The sequence below is a fragment of the Microcaecilia unicolor genome, chromosome 3 (genome assembly GCF_901765095.1).
Source record: "Microcaecilia unicolor chromosome 3, aMicUni1.1, whole genome shotgun sequence".
In the NCBI taxonomy this organism is placed as follows: Eukaryota; Metazoa; Chordata; class Amphibia; order Gymnophiona; family Siphonopidae; genus Microcaecilia; species Microcaecilia unicolor.
This window is the reverse complement of record NC_044033.1, coordinates 244,742,595-244,766,403: the sequence shown is the minus strand read 5'-3', so window position 1 is coordinate 244,766,403 and position 23,809 is coordinate 244,742,595. Positions and strand designations below refer to the sequence as shown.

The 23,809-nt window shown below is 43.6% G+C and overlaps 1 protein-coding gene across 1 annotated transcript in view; it reads left to right on the top strand.

The window, feature by feature from the left end:
* LOC115466391 (zinc finger protein 585A-like) overlaps positions 1-4,422 on the top strand; it is a 218,841-nt gene extending 214,419 nt beyond the window's left edge. The window contains exon 8 of the mRNA XM_030197588.1: positions 1,212-4,422. Within this exon, the coding sequence (XP_030053448.1) occupies positions 1,212-4,117 (2,906 nt within the window). The 3' untranslated portion in view covers positions 4,118-4,422. The remainder of the gene's footprint in view (positions 1-1,211) is intronic.
* The last annotated feature ends 19,387 nt before the right edge of the window (positions 4,423-23,809 follow it).

Sequence of the window (23,809 nt, the reverse complement as noted above, 5' to 3'; positions counted from 1 at the left end):
ACATAGATGGTGAAGGTTACTAGTGATTTTCAGTTACATTTTTATTTCTTAGTAATTAGAATTCAGCTTCTTTTAAGCTACCAGGTGTGTGAGATTTGCGTCTCCAGCAGGGTGTTTTTAGTGGGTGAATATAATTAATGGGTATCACTACAGAGACTGAAGTGAAGATGAGATGTCCAGAGCCAGCAGATGATATCAGGATTGTCTGTTTCTGCCTGTTTGTGTCAATCCCATTTGCACCTGTCTACAAGAAACACCTTTTCCTGTCATGTGACATGAGCTTTAGCCAAGCAAATGGCATATATATATGTTATAAACTATAAACACTATCAGAGGTGATCTCCTTTAGAGTTTGCTCTAAATCTAGAAACCCAGGAGATTCTAAACAGGAAGCTTAGGTATGTCAAAACAAAAGCATTCAATCTTTAGATATCAGAAGATATTATATATTTATTTAGAGGAAAGGCCTCAAGAAGCCCCCAGCGTGAGTTTAACTTCGGGGGCTAGACTTCATCATCGGCCAAAAACCTCTTAGAGCCTTTAATTCTCGTAAATCTCATAAATCTTCAGCTCCATATAATTTTAAATTCTTATGGGTGCACATTACAAATTACTTAGCTTGTCTGCTGTTTTCTTCTGTGCGGGTCCTTCCTACACCTGGATATCTGACTACAGCCTACGATGGCCAGCGTCTTCCTACAATTCACCAGTGCGGAGGTAACACGCGGACCACAGGACCCTGAAGCAGGTCACCGAAACGTTGGCCATCGTAGGCCGTGGTCAGATATCTAGGTGTAGGGAGGACCCGCAGAGAAAAAAAACAGCAGACAAGCTAAGTAATTTGTAATGTGCACCCATAAGAATTTAAAATTATATGGAGCTGAAGATTTATGAGATTTACGAGAATTAAAGGCTCTAAGAGGTTTTTGGCCGATGATGAAGAAGTCCAGCCCCCGAAGGTAAAACTCACGCTGGGGGCTTCTTGAGGCCTTTCCTCTAATTAAATATATAATATCTTCTGATATCTAAAGATTGAATGCTTTTTTCTTTTCACGTACCTAAGCTTCCTGTTTAGAATCTCCTGATTTTCTGTATATATATATATATATATATATATATATATATATATATATATATGTATGTATGTATATGTATATGTTTTACTCAGTGGCTGTATAATTTATATACATACTCTCATTTTTATCCTATAGATGATGGGTTTGGGAACAAGATAATGAGAGAGTTCGATGAGCAGCAGAGGGAAGAATGGAAACACAAGGACAGCCCAGATCCTTCAGCTGATCGTCTGGAAGGGACTGATAAGCTAATACCTCCTAGCATGAAAGAAAGTGCCCCAAAAGGAGAGAAAACCGATGTATGCATTGAACAAGAAAGGAATTCCACCCACTGCGCAATTCTAAAGCAAAATGAAAGAATCAGTGGAGAGACACTTCTTCAGAGCAGTGTATTTGAGGAAAGGTTCATTGGGAAGACAAACACGACAGAACAAAAGAAAATTCACAGAGAAGACAAGCCATTCCGTTCTGTACATGATAGTCAGATATCTGAACGGAGAAGATATGAATTAATCAACACAAGAAAGAAGGAAATACATAAAATGAACTTCAAGGGCGTGGAGCTATTCAACTGTTCAGTACGTGATAAAAATTTCAGTCAAAACAATAAGCTTAGAATACATGAAAGAAACCACACCAGAGGGAAACTATATAAATGTTCTGAATGTGATAAAAGATTCCATCAAAAATATGCACTCAGGATTCATGAAAGAATCCACACTGGTGATAGACCTTTTAAATGTTCTCAGTGTGATAAAAGCTTCACTCAAAATAGATACCTCAGAATTCATGAAATAAACCACAGTGGAGAGAAATATTTTAAATGTTCTCAGTGTGATAAATGTTTTTATGTCAAATCAAAGCTGAGAAGGCATGAAAGAGTCCACACTGCAGAGAAACCATTTAAATGTTCTGAATGTGATAAAAGATTCAATCGAAAAGATAAGCTCAGCATTCATGAGAGAATCCACACTGGAGAAAAAGGTTTTAAATGTTCTGAATGTGATAAAAGTTTCAATCGAAAAGATCACCTGAACATTCATGAAAGAATCCACACTGGAGAAAAAGGTTTTAAATATTCTGAATGTGGTAGAAGTTTCCATCAAAAAGATAACGTCCACACTGGAGAAAAAGGTTTTAAATGTTCTGAATGTGATAAAAGCTTCAATCGAAAAGATAACCTCCAAATTCATGAAAAAATCCACACTGGAGAAAAGGGTTTTAAATGTTCTGAATGTGATAAAAGCTTCAGTCGAAAAGATAACCTCCGAATTCATGAAAAAATCCACACTGGAGAAAAGGGTTTTAAATGTTCTGAATGTGATAAAAGGTTCAGTCGAAAAGATAAGCTCAGCATTCATGAAAGAATCCACACTGGAGCGAAAGGTTTTAAATGTTCTGAATGTGGTAAAAGCTTCAATCGAAAATATCACCTCAGCATTCATGAAAGAGTCCACACTGGAGAAAAAGGTTTTAAATGTTCTGAATGTGGTAAAAGCTTCAATCGAAAAGATAACCTCAGAATTCATGAAAAAATCCACACTGGAGAAAAGGGTTTTAAATGTTCTGAATGTGATAAAAGCTTCAATCGAAAAGATAACCTCAGAATTCATGAAAGAATCCACACTGGAGAAAAAGGTTTTAAATGTTCTGAATGTGATAAAAGCTTCAATCGAAAAGATAAGCTCAGCATTCATGAAAGAATCCACACTGGAGAAAAAGGTTTTAAATATTCTGAATGTGGTAGAAGTTTCCATCAAAAAGAGAACCTCCACACTGGAGAAAAAGGTTTTAAATGTTCTGAATGTGACAAAAGCTTCAGTCGAAAAGATAACCTCAGAATTCATGAAAAACTCCACTCTGGAGAAGGTTTTAAATGTTCTGAATGTGATAAAAGCTTCACTCGAAAAGATAAGCTCAGCATTCATGAAAGAATCCACACTGGAGAAAAAGGTTTTAAATGTTCTGAATGTGATAAAAGTTTCAATCGAAAAGATAAGCTCAGCATTCATGAAAGAATCCACACTGGAGAAAAAAGTTTTAAATGTTCTGAATGTGATAAAAGCTTCAATCGAAAAGATCACCTGAACATTCATGAAAGAATCCACACTGGAGAAAAAGGTTTTAAATATTCTGAATGTGGAAGAAGTTTCCATCAAAAAGATAACCTCCAGACTGGCGAAAAAGGTTTTAAATGTTCTGAATGTGATAAAAGCTTCAATCGAAAATATCACCTCAGCATTCATGAAAGAGTCCACACTGGAGAAAAAGGTTTTAAATGTTCTGAATGTGATAAAAGCTTCAATCGAAAAGATAACCTCAGAATTCATGAAAAAATCCACACTGGAGAAAAAGGTTTTAAATGTTCTGAATGTGATAAAAGCTTCACTCGAAAAGACAATCTCAAAATTCATGAAAAAATCCACACTGGAGAAAACAGGTTTAAATGTTCTGAATGTGATAAAAGCTTCAGTCGAAAAGATAACCTCCGAATTCATGAAAGAAGCCACACTGGAGAGAAACCTTTTAAATGTTCTGATTGTGATAAATGCTTTACTCAAAAATATCACCTCAGAATTCATGAAAGAATCCACACCAAAGAAAAAGGTTTTAAATATTCTGAATGTGGTAGAAGTTTCCATCAAAAATATAACCTCCACACTGGAGAAAAAGGTTTTAAATGTTCTGAATGTGATAAAAGCTTCAATCGAAAAGATAAGCTCAGCATTCATGAAAGAATCCACACTGGAGAAAAAGGTTTTAAATGTTCTGAATGTGATAAAAGCTTCAATCGAAAAGATAACCTCAGAAATCATGAAAAAATCCACACTGGAGAAAAAGGTTTTAAATGTTCTGAATGTGATAAAAGCTTCAGTCGAAAAGACAGCCTCAAAATTCATGAAAAAATCCACACTGGAGAAAACAGGTTTAAATGTTCTGAATGTGATAAAAGCTTCAGTCGAAAAGATAAGCTCAGAATTCATGAAAGAATCCACACTAGAGAGAAACGTTTAATTCGTGAAAAAATCCACACTGGATAATATAAATGTTCCGAAATGTCGTAGAAGCTTCAGTCAGTAAAATATCCTCATAATTTAATAAACCTCTCAAACCATCAATTATCACAGCATGAAGTCTCTGTGCTCTCCAAAGGACTTTCATTTTGCCCATCCAGCAAACTGGATGAAATCCAACTATATTCAGACCTAGAAGAATTCTTTAGAAAAATGCGCCTGAAAACACATTTCTACAATAAAGGGACCCCCAACAAACCGGAATACAGTCTTAAACAAAAGAACACTTATTTCACCCCACAGGAGGGACAAAACTACAAACTGGACAACTACATAGAAAACTTCAGACATAGGGTAAAATCACAATTTTACAACAAACAAAAGAGAATTCTGTACAATCTTACCCCACCAGAAAGAGGGGCCATAAGACCTCTACAAACTAACGAATGCATTACCATCAAACCCGCAGACAAAGGAGGTGCAGTGGTAATTATGGACACACAAAAATACATTGAAGAAGGACACAGACAGCTCTCAGACAATAAATACTACAGGAAACTAACTGAGGACCTCACACAGGATTATACAAAGCAGCTAAAAGACCTTATCAGAACATTTCCTAAACAAGTACAGCCACACCTGAAGAAACTCATACCAAACCAACCGTCGGTGGGCACATTCTACATGCTACCCAAAATCCACAAACCTTCCCTGTAATATATCCAGCTGCAAGCTATGCCAAAACATTTCACAGGACCCCACAGTCATTCACAAAGGAAAGATATTCAACTTAAAGGAATCGTTCACATGCTCATCTTCCAATGTGTTATATATCATTCAGTGTAAAAAATGTAACAAAGGATGCAATATTGGAGAAACAGGCCAGATGCTAAAGACAAGATTTAATTTACATAGACATCACATGAACAATACTGGTGCCAGTAGGGTTCCCACCCCTGTTGGTCAGCACTTTACAGGACCAGAACACTACCAGTGATTTCATAGTAAGAATCCTGAAAGGTAACTTTAAAACAATACAGGAACGTAAGACCTTTGAAGTCAGAATGATTGAATATTTTGACACCCAACAGACATTACTTAACAAGGATCTGAGTTTTCTAGCCCATTATAAACCGTAAAGTTGTATTTCTCTGTTTATCACCCTATCCACACCCATCCTGTTAGACTATCAATTGAATAACAGATAACAGAGCCGGTAGTGGGAGGTGGGGATAGTGCTGGGCAGACTTATATGGTCTGTGCCAGAGCCGATGGTGGGAGGCAGGGATAGTGCTGGGCAGACTTGTACGGTCTGTGCCCTGAAAAAGACAGGTACAAATCAAGGTAAGGTATACACAAAAAAGTGGCACATTTCTTGGGCAGACTGGATGGACCGTGCAGGTCTTTTTCTGCCGTCATCTACTATGTTACTATGAATGCTTTGATGTCCCCATGCATGCCTCCTACCCACCCAGTTAGACTGTCAATGAAAGGCTTGGATGCTTCACTTCTATATACTGTCAGCTACCACATTTGCTTATTTCCAATCTGACGAAGAAGGGCAACCTTCGAAAGCTAATCAAGAAGTGTATTAAGTTATGTCCAATAAAAAAGGTATCATCTTATTTTCTTTTCCATGTTTTATTTTGTTTGATTTCTATTGATCACCTTTAAAAGTGAACTAACACGGTTACCACACCTCTCCTCATAATTTATGAAATAATGCACAGATGGGTCACAGGGAAAGCTTCAGAGCATGCTGTAAGCAGCATATTTGCAACAATACCACTGCTGGAGATCAATATAAGACCAACTTTGATGTGGACCAGCGCTAAGAGGAGGGGATTGAGGAGAGGGGCATATGCCGAACTCCAGTGTTAGAGTGGGGGGAAGAGGAGAGAGAGGGAAAGAGAGAATAAACCCCAGGAAAGAAAGAGATAATGGACCTGGGGAAAGAGGAGATGGAGGGAAGGAAGAGAAAGGGAGAGATGTTGGATCTGAGAGAGGGAGTTTATCAATCTTTTAGTTAAGGGAATGAGGATAGGATTTGATATACTGCCTTTCTGTGGTTATAGTCAAAGCGGTTTATGTATTATATATGGCTACTTATTTTGTTCATGGGGCAATGGAGGGTTAAGTGATTTGCCCAGAGTCACAAGGAGCTGCAATGGTAAATAAATAAAATATCTTTAGTTGTTTGATTAAAGGTTCAATAATTTTTATTGATGATATAACAAACTCAACATTCAGCCTTCACAGAACTTAACCAAGTAAAACAATAAGAACAGAATACATTCATAGTGATAGTCTTATCATCAATGTTTTTACGTTTCTCCTCTCTGTTTCCCCATCACCCATCCCCTGTCCCTTCATAAGTTGGTTGGACCTTCTTAGTAACATTTTGAGCATAATATGGGCCAGTAAACTCACCCTTGCGATCACTATCTTTGATCATCAGCATTCCACCGAGCTTCAGAGCGCCTGGTTTCTGATGGCCCTCTTCTTTTAAGTATGTGATCTGTCCCTAGGCACAATAACTTAGGCCACTTATACAAAACTTTACAATGAACATAACATAAGTACGACAAAATTCCACTGTCTATCCTGCAATCCTTATTGAACTCCCCCCCCCCCCCCCCCCCCCCCACTTTCTTCCCTTCCTATCCCCCCCACCGGTCTGCACCTACTACAATCAAGATATCTGTCTTCTGGGCAAGGCAGCAGGAGTCCACGGTCTCCTCTTTTCACATCCCCCAGGGGACCAGCTTGATAACATTCTATCCCTCCAGCGTGGCAGTGACAAATAGAGTGTATGTTCCTCCTCGCCCAATCTCCACTTCCCTTCCTCCCCCCTGTCTCTCTTACCCCATAGCAGGCTACTGCCGGTCCATGTCCTGGGTTTCAGTGTAAATGAGTATGTGGGTACTAATTTCCTCTTTAGTCTCCTTGCAACCTTTATGCTGTGGCACCTGGGGGGAGTGAGTGTAGGGTCAACTAGTGTGTATGTCAGGACTCCCGGTTGCCATTACTCTGGATTTTCCTCTCCTCACTGTTAAGCCTTAAGAAGGTATACAGTAACTGAGATACTCTAGAAATTTAATAGCAGACTTCTCCCTCTAGGAGGGAGGGTGGCCCACAAGGGTTCCCACTGTGCCTTAAATCGTTGACCCGGTATGCTATCTATATCGCTGACCCCGTATTTATCTATCCGCATTTGCTTTATCATTTGTGCTCGCCACACCTGCAATGACGGTTCCTCTCTGGATCTCCAGAATTGTAAAATAGAAGTTATTCCAAAATATATACCCATCTTGGCAAACGCCTTGAAACCCTCCGGGGGTTCTGCCGAATAGGTAAAGATGTTGAATAGTATCTGAGGGTCCCTTATAAAAGTACACTGCCACATCTGATCTATCTCTCGCCCCACCCTTTGCCAAAACCTTTCAATGTATTTGCAGCTCCAAAACATATGTCCCAATGAGGCCAATTTGTGCTTACACTTGGGGCACTCCCCATTTGTTGAAAACCCTGCCCTCAGTGCTCTGCGTGGGGATATGTGCGTTCTCAATACCCATCTATATAACCTCTCTGTGGTACCGAAAGCCTCTGCCTGTACAGAGATTTCAGGAACGTCCTGCATACCTCGGCCGATACCTCGCAATTAAGATCTCAAGACCACTCCTTGGCCAGACTAACAAAATCCGGTTCTTCGGTCGTGTCTTTAAGCTGCTGGTGGTAAAATTTCAGGGGTACAGATACTTGCGCTCCCAATGTAAAATCCTCTGAAAGGACCTCTACCACATCCTCAGTCAAATCTGTCCAGTTCAGAGAAGCTACATAATGTCTTAGTTGATGATAGGCAAAGTAATTTCCCCCCTGAGATCTTAAATTTTAATTGTAGCTCTAGATAGGAATACATCTTCCCCTCATCTGTCACTATATGTGCTAGATAGACAGACCATTCCTTGTTTTGCCCATCTGCTAAATATACCACCCTCTTGACCTGGTGGGAAAGCTGGGTTGCCGCAGATGGATAGCCAGGGGGACACCCGGGCCGAAAAATGATGATGTCTACATATCCATCTCCAGGTTTCCCTGAGGGCTTTCAACAGTGGGTGTATTTTAAAAGCGTCTCTAGGCATGCCTCCCCCAGTATGCAATAGTGAACTAAAATGGATTCCCGGGAACCGGGAGATCTCCACGGGTGTCAGAGAAAAATCCGATGTCCCACGGTACCAGTCGTTAATGTGCCTCATTGAGCAGGCTATTGTTAAAAACTTAATGTTTAAGAGGCCCATGCCCCCTGCCTCTCGTGGGGTTGCAATTTGTTGATATGGTATTCTGGGTTTTTTCCCTTGCCATAGGTATCCCTGTATTAATCTTATCAACACCTTTTCATCTCTATACTTTAAAAAGAGGGGCAGCTGTTGGAATATGTAAAGCCATCTAGGAGCAATCATCATATTGAAAAGTGCTATTCGGCCCCAGATGGTAAGCGGTAACTCTTGCCATATGGATAGTTTACATTGTCATGTCTAATAACGGGCCAACGTTCTCCTTATATAAAGAGGATTGATTGGTTGTAATAATCACCCCCCAAGTATTTCAATTTAGAGTCTATCCATTTGATGGGGAATTTCCCTTTCCATTTTGTTCGTACACTACCATCTAGGGGCATTGCACCCGATTTGTTATAATTAAGGGTAAATCCTGATAATTGACCGTAGTCCTGGATCACCTTCAGTGCAGCCTCAAGTGGCTAGGATCAGGCGACCCTCAGGGGGAGGAATGCTGGCTTCGGCCTAACCCCTGGTAAGCCTTTCCTCAGCTGAGAGGTGCCCAGCTCTACCACCGGCTGCCTTTCAGGTGCTGTGGAGGACTTGCAGCTCATCTGCATATCCTTACAGCCTTCTCCGGGGTGTCACCCAGGTCCACTCCGATCCACTCAGGGCCTCCGCTCTAGGTGCCCAGCGCTCCCACCAGGTGCTGTGGAGGACTTGCAGCCCTTCTGCATTTCCTCACAGCTGTATCCGGGGTGACTCCAGTTCCACCCCGATCTTCCCAGGGCCCTCGCTCCAAGTGCACAGAGTTTCCAGGTGCTTTTTGGCTAGGATCAGGCGACCCTCAGGGGGAGGAATGCTGGCTTTGGCCTAACCCCTGGTAAGCCTTTCCTCAGCTGAGAGGTGCCCAGCTCTACCACCGGCTGCCTTTCAGGTGCTGTGGAGGACTTGCAGCTCATCTGCATATCCTTACAGCCTTCTCCGGGGTGACACCCAGGTCCACTCCGATCCACTCAGGGCCTCCACTCTAGGTGCCACACACCGGGGCATTTTCTCTTTACATCTAATCTTCTTCCCAGTTGCTAAAGTACCTCAGTCATTTATGGCCCCTATTCACATTCTCTTCCTAGCCCTGTCCCTTCCTAATCTTTTCCCTCACCCCCTACCGCTCTCCGCTACAGGAACTCACTGCCCATCCATCGACTTCATCACCTCACCTTCTCTCCTACCCTCTTCCTCCCTCTTGGCTTTTAATCTCCGCCTCTTTCTTCCGTCCATTTTGCCTTCCCCATTCCACCTAAATACCTCTCGCCTTCGACGCCACACCTCTCCTACTCTCCTCCGCTCTCTTTTACTCCTTCTCTTACTCTCAGCCGGTGACATCAAACCCAATCCTGGCCCCCCTCATCAACTATTATCCCAACTCTACAGATCTCACCGCGACCTCTCTAACCTAATCTCTATTTCTCTACTCCCCTCCTCTTCTCTGCCCTTCTCTTTCGCCCTATGGAATGCCCGCTCTATCTGTAACAAACTCGCCTATATCCAGGACCTCTTTATCTCACGTCACCTCCATCTGCTCGCCATAACAGAAACCTGGCTCTGCCCTGATGACTCTGCTTCAGTCGCAGCCCTATGCCATGGCGGTTATCTATTTTCACATACTCCTCGTCCTGCTGGCCGTGGGGGCGGTGTTGGACTACTTCTCTCTCCCTCCTCCAGATTTCAACCCCTTCTTCCACCTCAATCTCACTGTTTTTCCTCCTTTGAAGTCCACTCTATCCGCCTTTTCTCTCCTCTGCCTCTTCGAATAGCGGTCATTTATCGTCCCCCTGATAAGTCCCTTTCATCCTTTCTCAGTGACTTTGACGCCTGGCTTGCCTTCTTCCATGATCCTTCCTCCCCCTCTCTCATCCTTGGTGACTTTAATATTCCTGCTAATGATCCTTCCAACTCTTATATTTCCAAGTTACTCGCTTTAACGTCCTCCTTTAATCTCCAACTATGCTCCACCTCCCCCACTCATCGAAATGGTCACTGTCTTGATCTCATCTTCTCCTCCAACTGTTCACCCTCTAGTTTCCTTGCCTCTGATCTTCCCTCCTCTGATCACCATCTTATAACTTTCACACTTAAATCTCCTCCCTCCCAGTCCCGTCCTATCTTATCTAATTTATCTAGGAATCTTCACGATATTGACCCTTCATCTCTATCCTCCCATGTTTCAAACCTCCTCTCTACTGTGGCACCATCCACGTCTGTCAACGAGGCTGTTTCTTCTTACAACAATACTCTATCCTCTGCCTTAGACACTCTTGCACCTTTGATGACCCGCCCTGTAAGGCGTACAAAACCCCAACCTTGGCTGACTTCTAATATCTGCTACCTACGTTCCTGTACCCGCTCCGCCGAATGCCTCTGGCGGAAATCTCGGGCACTTGCTGATTTCTTACACTTTAAGTTCATGCTGACCTCCTTCCAATCTGCTCTTTTACGTGCCAAACAGGATTATTATATCCAACTGACCAACTCTCTTGGCTCTAATCCTCGACTTCTCTTCACCACATTGAACTCTCTCCTCAAGGTGCCCCCTCCCCCAACTCCCCCTTCATTATCTCCTCAGACCCTTGCTGAATTCTTTCACAACAAGGTTCAAAAGATAAACCTTGCTTTCTCTACCTCACCACCTCTCCCTCCACTAGTCCGTTCCCCTCTCTCTCCTTCCCCTCATTCCCTTTCCTCCTTTCCTGAAGTTACTATTGAAGAAACTACACTTCTCCTTTCTTCCTCAAAATGTACCACCTGTTCCTCTGATCCCATTCCCACCCACCTTCTTAATGCCATCTCTCCCGCTCTTATTCCTTTTATCTGTCACATTCTCAACCTCTCACTTTCCACTGCGACTGTCCCTGCTGCCTTTAAACATGCTGTGGTCACACCTCTCCTTAAGAAGCCTTCACTCGACCCTACTTGTCCCTCTAATTACCGACCCATCTCCCTCCTTCCTTTTCTCTCCAAATTACTTGAGCGTGCTGTTCACCGCCGCTGCCTTGATTTTCTCTCCTCACATGCTATCATTGACCCACTACAATCTGGTTTTCGCCCTCTCCACTCAACCGAAACTGCTCTTACTAAAGTCTCCAATGACCTATTACTGGCTAAATCCAGAGGTCAATATTCCATCCTCATTCTTCTTGATCTTTCCGCTGCTTTTGTCACTGTCGATCACAGCATACTTCTCGATACCCTGTCCTCACTTGGATTCCAGGGCTCTGTCCTTTCCTGGTTCTCTTCCTACCTTTCCCTCCGCACCTTTAGTGTTCACTCTGGTGGATCCTCTTCTACTTCTATCCCTCTGCCTGTCGGCGTACCTCAGGGTTCTGTTCTTGGTCCCCTCCTCTTTTCTATCTACACTTCTTCCCTTGGTTCATTAATCTCATCCCATGGCTTTTCCTACCATCTCTATGCTGATGACTCCCAAATCTACCTTTCTACCCCTGATATCTCACCTTGCATCCAAACCAAAGTTTCAGCGTGCTTGTCTGACATTGCTGTCTGAATGTCTCAACGCTACCTGAAATTAAATATGACCAAAACCGAGCTTCTCATTTCCCCCCCCCCCAAACCCACCTCCCCACTCCCCCCGTTTTCTATTTCTGTTGATGGCTCTCTCTCATTCTCCCTGTCTCCTCAGCTCGAAACCTTGGGGTCATCTTTGACTCTTCTCTCTCCTTCTCTGCTCATATCCAGCAGATTGCCAAGACCTGTCGTTTCTTTCTTTACAACATCCGTAAAATCCGCCCCTTTCTTTCCGAGCACTCTACCAAAACCCTCATCCACACCCTTGTCACCTCTCGTTTAGACTACTGCAATCTGCTTCTTGCTGGCCTTCCACTTAGTCACCTCTCCCCTCTCCAGTCGGTTCAAAACTCTGCTGCCCGTCTCATCTTCCGCCAGGGTCGCTTTACTCATACTACCCCTCTCCTCAAGACCCTTCACTGGCTCCCTATCCGTTTTCGCATCCTGTTCAAACTTCTTCTACTAACCTATAAATGTACTCACTCTGCTGCTCCCCAGTATCTCTCCACACTCGTCCTTCCCTACACCCCTTCCCGTGCACTCCGCTCCATGGATAAATCCTTCTTACCTGTTCCCTTCTCCACTACTGCCAACTCTAGACTTCGCGCCTTCTGTCTCGCTACACCCTACGCCTGGAATAAACTTCCTGAGCCCCTACGTCTTGCCCCATCCTTGGCCACCTTTAAATCTAGACTGAAAGCCCACCTCTTTAACATTGCTTTTGACTCGTAACCACTTGTAACCACTCGCCTCCACCTACCCTCCTCTCTTCCTTCCCGTTCACATTAATTGATTTGATTTGCTTACTTTATTTTTTGTCTATTAGATTGTAAGCTCTTTGAGCAGGGACTGTCTTTCTTCTATGTTTGTGCAGCGCTGCGTACGCCTTGTAGTGCTATAGAAATGCTAAATAGTGTTAAATAGTAGTAGTAGTAGCAGTGATCTCTGAGGCTCGGTAAGCACTAGCAGAATGTCATCCGCGTATGCTAAAGCCCTAACCTCCTGATCTCCTATATATACGTCGCTGATGCTCGGGTCTGAATTTAAAAGCCGAAGCAATGGTTCTAAGGTTAAATCAATAGTAAGGGGGAGAGGGGGCAACCCTGTCTTGTTCCCCGGCCTATTGGAAAGCCTTCCGACTTTCCTCCATTGACCACCACATGTGCTTTCATGTCAGTATACAGGGTCTTGATGGTCCATAGGATCCCCTCGGGCAGTCCCACCCACTCCATTGTGGCAAACAGGAAATCCCATCCCACCTGGTCAAATGCTTTGGCAGCATCCAAACTTACTATTATCCCTGGAATTTTCTGACATCTACATTTGGCCATTGCTAATAATGTTCTCCTTACATGCAACACCGAGTGCCTCATGGGGACAAATCCCACCTGCGCTGGCCCAATAATGCTGGGGAGGCATTTCTTTAAGCGTTCTGCCAGAATCTTTGCCAAAAGTTTAATATCTACGTTAATTAATGAAGTTGGTCTATAGGATTCTGATTCCTCCTGAGCCTTTCCTGGCTTCAATAAGAGGGATATAAATGCAGTATTTTCATGCATAGGGAACCACCCTTCTTGGATGACTGCCTGATGATATTTGAACAGGGGGCCTATCACAGAGTTTTGCATCATTTTGTAGAACTCTCCTGAGTATCCATCCCACCCAGGTGCCGAAAAGGATTTTAGACCTTTGATCGCCCCCCTGTAGCTCTTAGGATGTAACGGGGAATCCAGTAATGCCACATCCAACTCCCCTAATTTTGGCATTTGGGCTTTTAAAAACAACTCTCTCCTCTCCCTCTCTCCTCCCGACTGTCCCGGCGCATATAATTTTGTAAAGTGCTCCTGTAAGATACTACATATCTCATCCGGTCTATTGGTCAGATCCCCCTTTTTATCTTTCATCGCTGGAATTGTTCGATTACCTCCCGTTCTCTGGACTAGTCTAGCTAGTAGGCCCCCTGCCCTATTTCCAAATCTGTGAAACCTGTACTTTTGAAGGGTCTGGTTTCGAAGCATTCGTTCATGCAACAATGAGTTAATTGCAGCCTGTATAGCTAGATAATGGTCTTTGTTCTTTTCTGACCGTTGTGCTATGTGTCGACGCTTGCCTTCTGTAATTGTCTATTTAAATTAACAAGTCCACGGGCAGACTTCTTTCGTCTTACAGCTACATACGCAATCAGGTCGCCCCGTAACACTGCTTTCCCTGTGCACCAAAATAGTTGTGGGTTGGATTGGTGTTCTTTGTTATTTTGTGCAAAGTCCTCCCACTTTGCCGCTAAGAATTTCTGAAATGCTTTATCCTGAACTAGGTGGCTAGGAAATCTCCAACGTTTGGTCGATTGGAAGCTACAAGGGGCGTCCAAGGTGAACCAGACGGGACTATGATCGGAAATTAATATCTCCTCTATCTTAGAATCTCTCACGCAGTGGAAGAGGTCCTCTGAAATAAACATATAATCTATCCTTCCCCACGTTCTGTGAGCTCTCGATCTGTGCGTGTATTCTCGTGTCTTTGGATGCAGGTTTCTCCATACATCTACCACAGAGAGAGAGTTCCCAAACTCATGCAGTATTTTCCCTACCTTTTGACCCTCGTGTGTCTGCCCTCTGGCTCCTGTACAATCTGTCTTTGGGTTCATCAAGCTATTCATGTCTCCTACTATAATCAAGTTTTTTCCTTGGTACGGTAACAGCTGTCTCAGCAATCTGGGGAAAAAGGATCGCTCTGGCGGTGTAGGGGCATATACGTTTAGTATATATAATTCCCTGCCTTGTAGCCATAATTTAACCAGAAGGAACCGCCCTGCAGGGTCCTGCAAGACCTTTTCTACAGAATATGTCAAACGCTTATGGAAACAAATCGCTACTCCCCCTTTTCGTCCCTCGGATGATGCATATAGTATCTGTCCAATCCAAGCTTGGCGAAGTTTTTCGTGTTCTATATCCATCAATTTTGTTTCCTGTAAGCATGCAATATCAGCATTTAAATGCTTTAAATGCGCTAATATCTTTTTCCTTTTAATGGGGGAGGTGATGCCCCCCACATTCCATGTTACTAGGTTACAGTGCGTTACCCATATCGGTTTCAAAATATTCTAAAGCTACTGCTAATTTTGCGGTCCCCGGGTCCCTACCCCTACCCGGTGGCCATGCTGCATACCTTGCCCCTTTAACACAGTTCCTTATCCTCTCATGTTTTGACCTGTATAGATTTTTAGTGATACCCTTCCTGTAGGAGCTTTCTCTTAGGTGCAGAAAACCCTCCCTCTCTAAATCCCATCTATATTGCTGTCTCAACCTTTTCTCCCTTCTGCCCCACCCCACCACCCTACCCTCCCTCCTCACCCCTCTCGCCCATTCCAAAATTTCCCTCTTACCCATAGACTTCTATCGCCTGCAACGAGCCCCTGACTTATCCATTTCGGTTTGGTAACGGTTTCTATCCTCCTCCCTTCGTGGCTCTGCTCATATAACTTATATCAGGCATCTAGGGAAACCTGTAGCCCCGGTGTTTGGTGTAACAATCCCCGATCCCCCCCCCTTACGTTAATTCTCTTTAAAGAACATTATATTAAGCACAGAGTGTAAATCTGAATCTTTACCATGACACTATTCCTCATTTACCAGTCTTTCGGCCTCCCCCTACTGTGGGGGGAGTTCCGCTGAAGCAATTTTCCGATCTCCTGTTCGGATAGGGTTTATGGGTCTGGTTCTTTCAGTTCTGCGTCCAGGAACTGTTGGGCATCCTGGGCTGTATGGAAGGCATGCCATTGGTTCTCGTGTTGAATCTTCAGGATCGCTGGGTATAGTAACATGAAACTAGTGTTCCTGTTGACCAGCGCAGTACATATAGGATGGAATCTGCGTCTTTGCTCTTGTACTCCTGCCGAATAATCATACGTAAGGGATTCACGCTTCAGTCTGAAACCCCATAAAATTTCTTCTTTGTGCAGGTAGTTGAGCACCTTTATGATGACTATTCTCGGCCTTTGCATGCCCTGTTGCCAGTGTCCCAATCTGTGGGCTCGTTCAATACAGAGCTCTCCATGACTCTCCGAGAGGGCCATTTCCTTTTTCAGCCATTGTTCTAGGTGATGTCCTAGCGTTTTCTCAGGAATCTTCTCCGGGAGGCCAGCTAATCGCAGATTGCATCTTCGTGCTCGGTTTTCCATGTCTTCCATTTTATCCTGTTGTAACTTGAGCTGTTCCCTCAGGCGTGCGATCTCCTGTGTGTAATGTGCGGTAGAGTCCTCTACTGCTGAGATCCGATTTTCCACTTCCCCCACTCTTTTTTCCGTATCAGCGCCGGAGGACTCCAAGTTTTTCAGCTGCCCCGCCAACAAATCGAATCTCGGACTTAATGCAGCGCTCACAGCTGCTGTTATCTGCGCCAGTTGTTTTTCAGTGAATTCTCCTGCGCCTCCGCCTTTTGCCTCAGCCATTTTGTTGCCGGTTTTTGGCGGTGATGTTTTTTCTTTGTCAAATTTCGTACCTCTACGGGTAGTTCCGGAGGGCATAGGTTTCAGAAATTGTTCCATGCACACTCTAACTTTGTCTGCATGCAACTTTTGCGCTGCAGCAGGCGGTTCAACTGTATGCTTGGTTCAAATTTCTTTAGGTGCCGATTCTAATCAGGATGTCCCAGTTTCTGTAGCTGATACACAAGCACTTATTTTCTGGTCACTGAAGTTCTATAATAGGGGTCCAGTATTTGTTTCATACCCCTGTGCTTCCAGTCAGACTTAGTGAGGGGGGGAGGGGTGTATCCCACCTTGTGTACTTTGCAGTTCCTTTCCCCTGTACCGCAACCGCTACACTAGCAGTTGTTCATTGTGGGTCTCTTTCAATCTGTAGTCTCCTCTGCCAGTAAGCATTCCCCTCCCGTTTCCCACTTTACTTCCAGCTCTGTTCCCCGCTGTTTACTTATGCTGCGCCCGGCATGGCCTTCTCACCTGCCCTGGTATCTTCTCGTTTCGGGGACTTATCCAGCCTGGCGTGTTCTTCCCTCTCTCCCCGCTTCCTGGTCTCCGCTGCCACTCTCCTTCCCGTTCTCTCTCTGGCTCCCCTGCTCACCATTCAGTTCGTGTCCCGCTCTGGTGTCGCTGCCCGCCTTAGGCCGCCATCTTGGGTCGGGATCCAGGTACTGTGCATTCAGCAGTCCTTGTGCTGTTACGGGCTGTAGTGGGAATCGTTCTGGGGTGTCTCCCTGCTACCGCCGCTCTCCGACATGAGCTTGTTCCTTCGGCGGCAGGTCCGGTGCTGTCGGGATCGGGGCTTCGTGCGAGGCGCGGCGCTCATAGCGTGGCAGCCATCTTGCTGTTCGGCTCCACCGGAAGTCCTAGTTGTTTGATTAATTGCAATTAAAAATTGTAATCGAAATGAAGCCCTAGCTACATTGTATGAACTTGAGAAGGAAGCTCTGTTTGGCATGATGCAAGTATTACATCTTGGGGTTTGCAGTAAATTTGAGAGACTGAAAGCGTATACCATATACCCTGGTTTTAGAGTGAAGTTTTTTACTGTCATAGTCTGTGAAAAATTAAGTAGAACCTGTCTAAATTTGCCAATGGTATCAATATAGATAATATACTTTCATTGCACAATTGCAGGAACCAAGTCTAATTTCAAATGAACTGTTTCTCCAGAGTACAATCCATTAAAAAATAGGGTGGAAAAGACCTCATAATGCCCCAAACCCACACACTTTGCTGACTCAAGGGTTGCTGAAAGCTAGCCATAACATGAACGCACAGCATTAGACATTTCTTGACTTGAGTCTCAAGAAGAAGCTGCTGCGAAACGGGTCCCTGTTGGACCTCAGCCGTATGGAAAATCAGCTGTGCACTTCAAATTAAGCTAAGTTCAAAAAACTTTTTGTTCGATTTAGTGGAGGTGAATTGCATAATAAAATTGAAAATTGTTTTGGATCCACTAAACATTAACTTTTTGAGGGAGGTTTTTTTGACCCATGATTACAGATGGACCAACCACATTTATTGAATGCTGGAAATTGAGTCAGCGCTCCTCCCCAAAGCAGGTTCCGTCGCCCCAGCATGGAAGAAATACTTTCCCTACCTACTGTTTGCATACAGAGAAGTACCACAGGAGTCTACAGGGTTCTCCCCATTTGAGTTGTTTTATGGCTGGAGGGTGAGAGGGCCTCTTGACCTAATGCGAGAAAATTGGGAGGGAAAAGTTGATACCTCTGACACCCCTGTAATTAAATATGTAGTTAATATGCGACAGAGACTAGAATAACTTGTGGGCTTTGTCAGAGATAACTTGCAGGCAGCTCAGACTAAGCAAAAGACCTGTTATGATTGTAAGGCCCAAAATAGAGAGTTTTATACGGGCCATCAGGTACTTGTTTTAGTTCCCGTACGTCAGAATAAACTTCAGGTTATTTGGGCAGGACTTAGGTTATAAGTTGCCTGAATGATACAAATTATGTTATATTTATGGACTTTCAAGACAGAAAGCAGCATACTTTCATGTAAATATGTTAAAGGCCTATGCAGACCGTATAGCTATAGTGTTAGCTGTGTGCATCTCACAAGATAGTGATCCCATACCTGACCTCTTAGAAGAGACATTACCAGAGCGATCTGACACTAAAGAGAGACAATCTAAATGTACAGATTGTGGAAAACACTTCAGTCAAAAGGGAGAACCACAAGAACAACAGGAAACATGTATAAAAGACACGCATTTTACATGCTGTAAGCATGAGAAAGATTTTAGTATAGAAAAGGATCTAATGCAGCACTTGAAAAATAGTAAAGAAACTGGATTACATACAAGTATAGAATATGGGAAAAGCTGTATCAATAAAGCAAACATTACAGAATATCAGAAAAACACTGATAATAGAATATCTTCATGTCCTAATAATGACAGTAGCTTCAACCAGGGAAGAAAGCTCCACAAGAAATGCAAAATTTCACCCAGGAGAGAGGCCAATTTCAAGTACAGAGTGTAAGAAAAGTTTCAGTTGAGGGAAATTATTGTCAAAGCAGCATAGAATCTATTCAGGAATGAAACCGTTTACGTGCACTGAATGTAGAAAAAGCTTTATTCATAAATTACAGCTAAGAAAGCACTAGAGAATCCACACAGGAGTAAAACCATTCATATCTGCTGAATGTGGTAAAAGCTTTTCTCAGAAGATACTCCTCACTATTCACAAAATGAAGCATGCAAGATTAAAACTTAACATGTACCGAGTGTGGTAAAAGCTTCGGTTATAAGCACCAGAAGGGCAATGAACATGGTAACGCTGATGGCCTGTCCAGAAGGGAAGAGCCAGAAGCACCCTGACACGGGACTATCAAAACCCACTCAATGGTCTGTGGAGGCCGCAGTCCGGGGTCTCTCTCTTGAGGAGGAAGTTGTGACAGAACAGTTTGTTTTAAGCCTATAAATTGCCTTATTTCCTGGTGTATTTCTCTAGTTTGGCCAGCAGGTGGTGCATGTTTATGTTTTGAAGCTGCTGCAGAACTAAGGAGGTCTTTTACGTAGGCGCGCTGGTATTTTTAGTGCGCATTAAAAATAGGCACGCACTACTACTACTACAAATCATTTCTATAGCACTAAATGCTAAAGACGCCTATGTATTGCTATGTGCGTCTTCAGTGTTTAGCGCGCACCTATTTTTAATGTGCACTAAAAACTGCAGTGTGCCTACATAAAAGACCCCCTAAGGCTATTTTTATTTGTTTAAGCCTTTTGGAAAGGCAGTCTGCAGTATACTTTCAAAGATTGTTGTTCTGGGCTCTTATTGGCCCAGGAGCTCATTTCATTTGGATTTTACTGACTTTTTCCCCAGTCTTTGCCAGAAAGAAAAGAGTGTAGGATCTCTTTGCTGAGGCTCTGTGAACAGTTATATTTCTGATCTTCCCAGGTACTTTTCAGAAAGTAAACAAATCTACTATAATAAAAAGCACCCTCAACGTTCTGAAGCCCTCTGACATCACTTACTTCATGAAGGGTTCGTGGTGGTGAAGCCAGCAAACTGAACATGTCTTTCTGCCCCGCCCTCGCGTCACATCGTGATGACGTAGAGGGCGGAACAGTAGGGCTTCAGAATGAGGGTGCGTTTTATTATAGTACAGTTCCGCCTTCGCGTCAAAACGCGATGACGTCGGGGGCGGGGAAGGCAGAAGACAGAAGTTCGCCTCCGTCAGCAGTTGTATGCAGACGCTTCGGGGGGAGGTTTTACGGAGGAAAGGTGGTGTCCACAGGATCACGCCGGGGGGGCAGGCAGTAATGCGAAGGGGGGGTTCAAATCGAAGGGAGGGGGGAGTTTGCAATTCGGTGGGAGGGGCTTCAAGGGGGCCTTGAACTGGGAGGGAGGGGGCTCTGGAACTCACAAGGGAGGGAGGGGGTCTGCAACTCGCCAGGGAGGGAGGATGGGTGGGAATTTACCTTGCTAGCGCCCGTTTCATTGTGTTTCGAAATGGGCCTTTTTAACTAGTATTTAGATAATTGAAATATGGATCAATTACAAAACTACCTATTATTGTTTGCTGATTGCACTTTTTATGTTTCACTGTTCAATTTTTAAGACAATAAATTTTCAGTTTGTTGACTCTGCTGTCTGAACTGATAAAGAATCCTGGTGGTTTGTGGGAACTGTGGGACTACTGGGAGTGTGGCCCCAGTAGCCTAGAAATCACTGGGGATAATTTGAGAGCGGGAGACTTACCCAGAGGTGGTTGTGACCCAGACAGTGGGAGGAGGGTGCTAGTGTAGAGCACAAGCGGCAGGTGCAGGTGGACCTGAACTGTGTTGGGGATAGACCCACTTATTGGCCACAGGGTAACCCCAGGCGGGTGGCTAGGTGTTTTGTAACAGGTGTGCTGTGGGCTTTTTGAAGGCAGGATTAGGACATGTCTAACACTTAAGATGTTTTTCTACCATAATGGAGCATAACCAAAACATCTAGGGCAAAATCTTCAATGTTTTGGTCTAGACCTGTTTCCTAAGGAATAAGACACAAAAAAGTGCCATAAATGACCAGATGTCCCCCCCTTACTCCCTCAGTGGTCACTGACCCCCTCACAAATGTGAATAAAAATAGTACCAACCTCTATGACAGCCTGATATGTGATAGACAGGTCCATTAGAGCATCATGTAGGTCCCTGTAGTAGTCTAGTGGTGGGTGCAGTGCACTGTAGACAAGTGGACCCAGGCCCATACCTCCCCCTACCTGTTACAATTATGGTGGAAACTGTGAGCCCTTCAAAACTCACCCAAACCCTACTGTACCCACATATGGGTGCCCCCTTCACCCATAAGGGCTATTGTTGTGGTGTGCAGTTGGGGATAGTGGGTTTTGGAGGACTCAGCAGACAAGAAAAGGGAGCAACGGTGAGGTATGTACCTAGGAGCATTTATATGAAGTCCACATCAGTGCCCCCTAGGATGGCCCACTGCTCTCCTAGGGTGTCTGGGGGACCAGTCTGCTAAAAATGCTGGTCCCTCCTACACCCCAACGGGGTGATTTTGTGCGTTTTTAACTTGTGAAGTTCTTTTTTTTTTTTAAATGGCCTCGAAAGATCACAAAGCCTTGTTCGAAATGGTATTTTTGGAAAAAAAGTTTTGCTTTTTTTTTTTTAAATGGGTATATTTCCTAATCGGATTTGGTACATTTAGTGCAAAATATCCAAAGTCCGACTTAGACACACTATCAAAAATGCCCCTCCACATGTCTTTATAAAACAGCAGAATGAAAGCTGCTGGAATTGTGGGCATAATATGACATCATATATTTATATACCTTCTCAGCAGCTGGTAGAAATGTTTGTGGCTGAAGTCTGTGGGTAGGCCTGTACTTTATAACTTATCTGGTTGATGCCCTTCTACAAGTCGTTGGTGAGGCCCCACTTGAAGTATTGTGTTCAGTTTTGGAGACTGTATCTTAAGACTGGAAACGGTGAAAACAAATGCTACAAAAATGGTATGGGATTTGCGTTGCAAACCATACAAGGAGAGACTTGCTGACCTGAACATGTATACCTTGGAGGAAAGGAGAAACAGGGGTGACATGATACAGACATTCAAATATTCGAAAGGTATTAATCCACAAATGAACCTTTTTCGGAGATGGGAAGGCGGTAGAGGACATGAATTCAGGTTGAAGGGGGGCATACTCAGGACAATTGTCAGGAAGTATTTTTTCACGGAGAGGGTGGTGGATATGTGGAGTGCCCTCCTGCGGGAGGTGGTGGAGATGAAAATGGTAATGGAATTCAAACGTGTGTGGGATAAACACAAAGGAATCCTGTTTAGAAGGAATGGTTCTGTTGTGATAAAGTCACCTCCAGGATAGTTGGGTTAAGGCAGTTTCAGTCTGAAATACAAGTCCCAGAAGGCATTGCAGGTAAGGCGCCAGAGGGTGAGATGAAGAACCCGGACTGGACTCCTAGCTGCAATCAGGGAAGACATGGGTGTAAGCTGGCAGGTTGTGTAGAGTGGCTGCCACTAGGCAGAAAGAGAGTTAGGAAACCCTGTGTGCAGGAGCTCATCATTGGTCTCATTAGTCTAATGCTTAACTCAGCTGGTTTGGGTGTGAGGAAGCTAATGGAAGGAGAATGATTGGTGGTGGTAGCTGAAGCCAGGGATTGATTAGGCAGGTGGGAAGCAGTGGCGTAGCCAGACCTGACATTTTGGGTGGGCCTGGAGCTAATATGGGTGGGCACTATGTATATAGGTATGAGCAGCACTTAATGATGGATTTCTAAGTAGTCTGCCCAACAGCCGCCCTGCATCAATATAAACTACATGTATACTTAATAGAGAAACAGATATTTGTAATACAGTTACATTATCCCATATCTTAAACTTGACCAGACATAAGTCTGCAATAATGGCAAACATCTCAATACACATGGCAGGATCCTGCAATATAATTACAGAAATAGCATATATCCTTCAAACTTTGCTTTATAACAAATGCCTGATTAAGTAAACGTTGAAGTCTTTTTCACTTCCTCTAGTTCTACTCTATCTCCCTTCTGATGCTGACAAAATAAAATGACCACGGTTCGGTACATATCCTTCAACTTCACATTATAATAAATATATATGCCTTACTAAGCTGTATTACTCAAACATTTAAAATTTGGTAAATATACCTTTGAAAACTTCTTCCTTTTCTACCTACTATGGAATTTGTCGCATATAGAGAACATAGCTAGAATGTTTCCTCTTATAGCTTTCCATAGGAAAAACATATTTCAATTCGGGTAGCACCTCAATAATAACAACACAAAATCCCTTCACCTCCAGGTACTTTGTGAAGTAACAGAAAATCCTGCAAAGAAGCTTCTTAGAGTCTATGTTGCAAACCTTAAGCACAGGCTCTCTCTCTGGGCATAGCCAGCCGTACAATGTGTGTGTGGGGTGTAGGGGGGAGGGGGGAGGCCGAGGTGGATTGGAGGGCAACGCACTCCTCACTCTCCCCTCCGCTCCCCATGCGAGCATGCAAGGCATACCTTTGCTGGCAGGGATGCCGACTATCTTTCTCTTTTGATCTAGGCACAGGAAGAAAAAAAAAAGATTTTAAATGCTCCCAGGTTTCAACCTAATCCATGTTTAATGTAGGAATATAAATGTCATAAATAACTTAAAATGAGTAAATAAATAGATAGAAACTCTGGATGTTGAGAACCTGATTTTCATAATATGATATCTGTTTTAGTGGCTCTTTCCAGGAGAAAAAAAAATCTCTGCATGAAAACAATAGGTGCTAGAGTGTCCCTATAACCAGCCCCTCCTCCAAATGACACACTAATTACGATTTATAACAATTTACTACTCTACCTATGAAAAGCTGGCATGTTTGAAAATATAA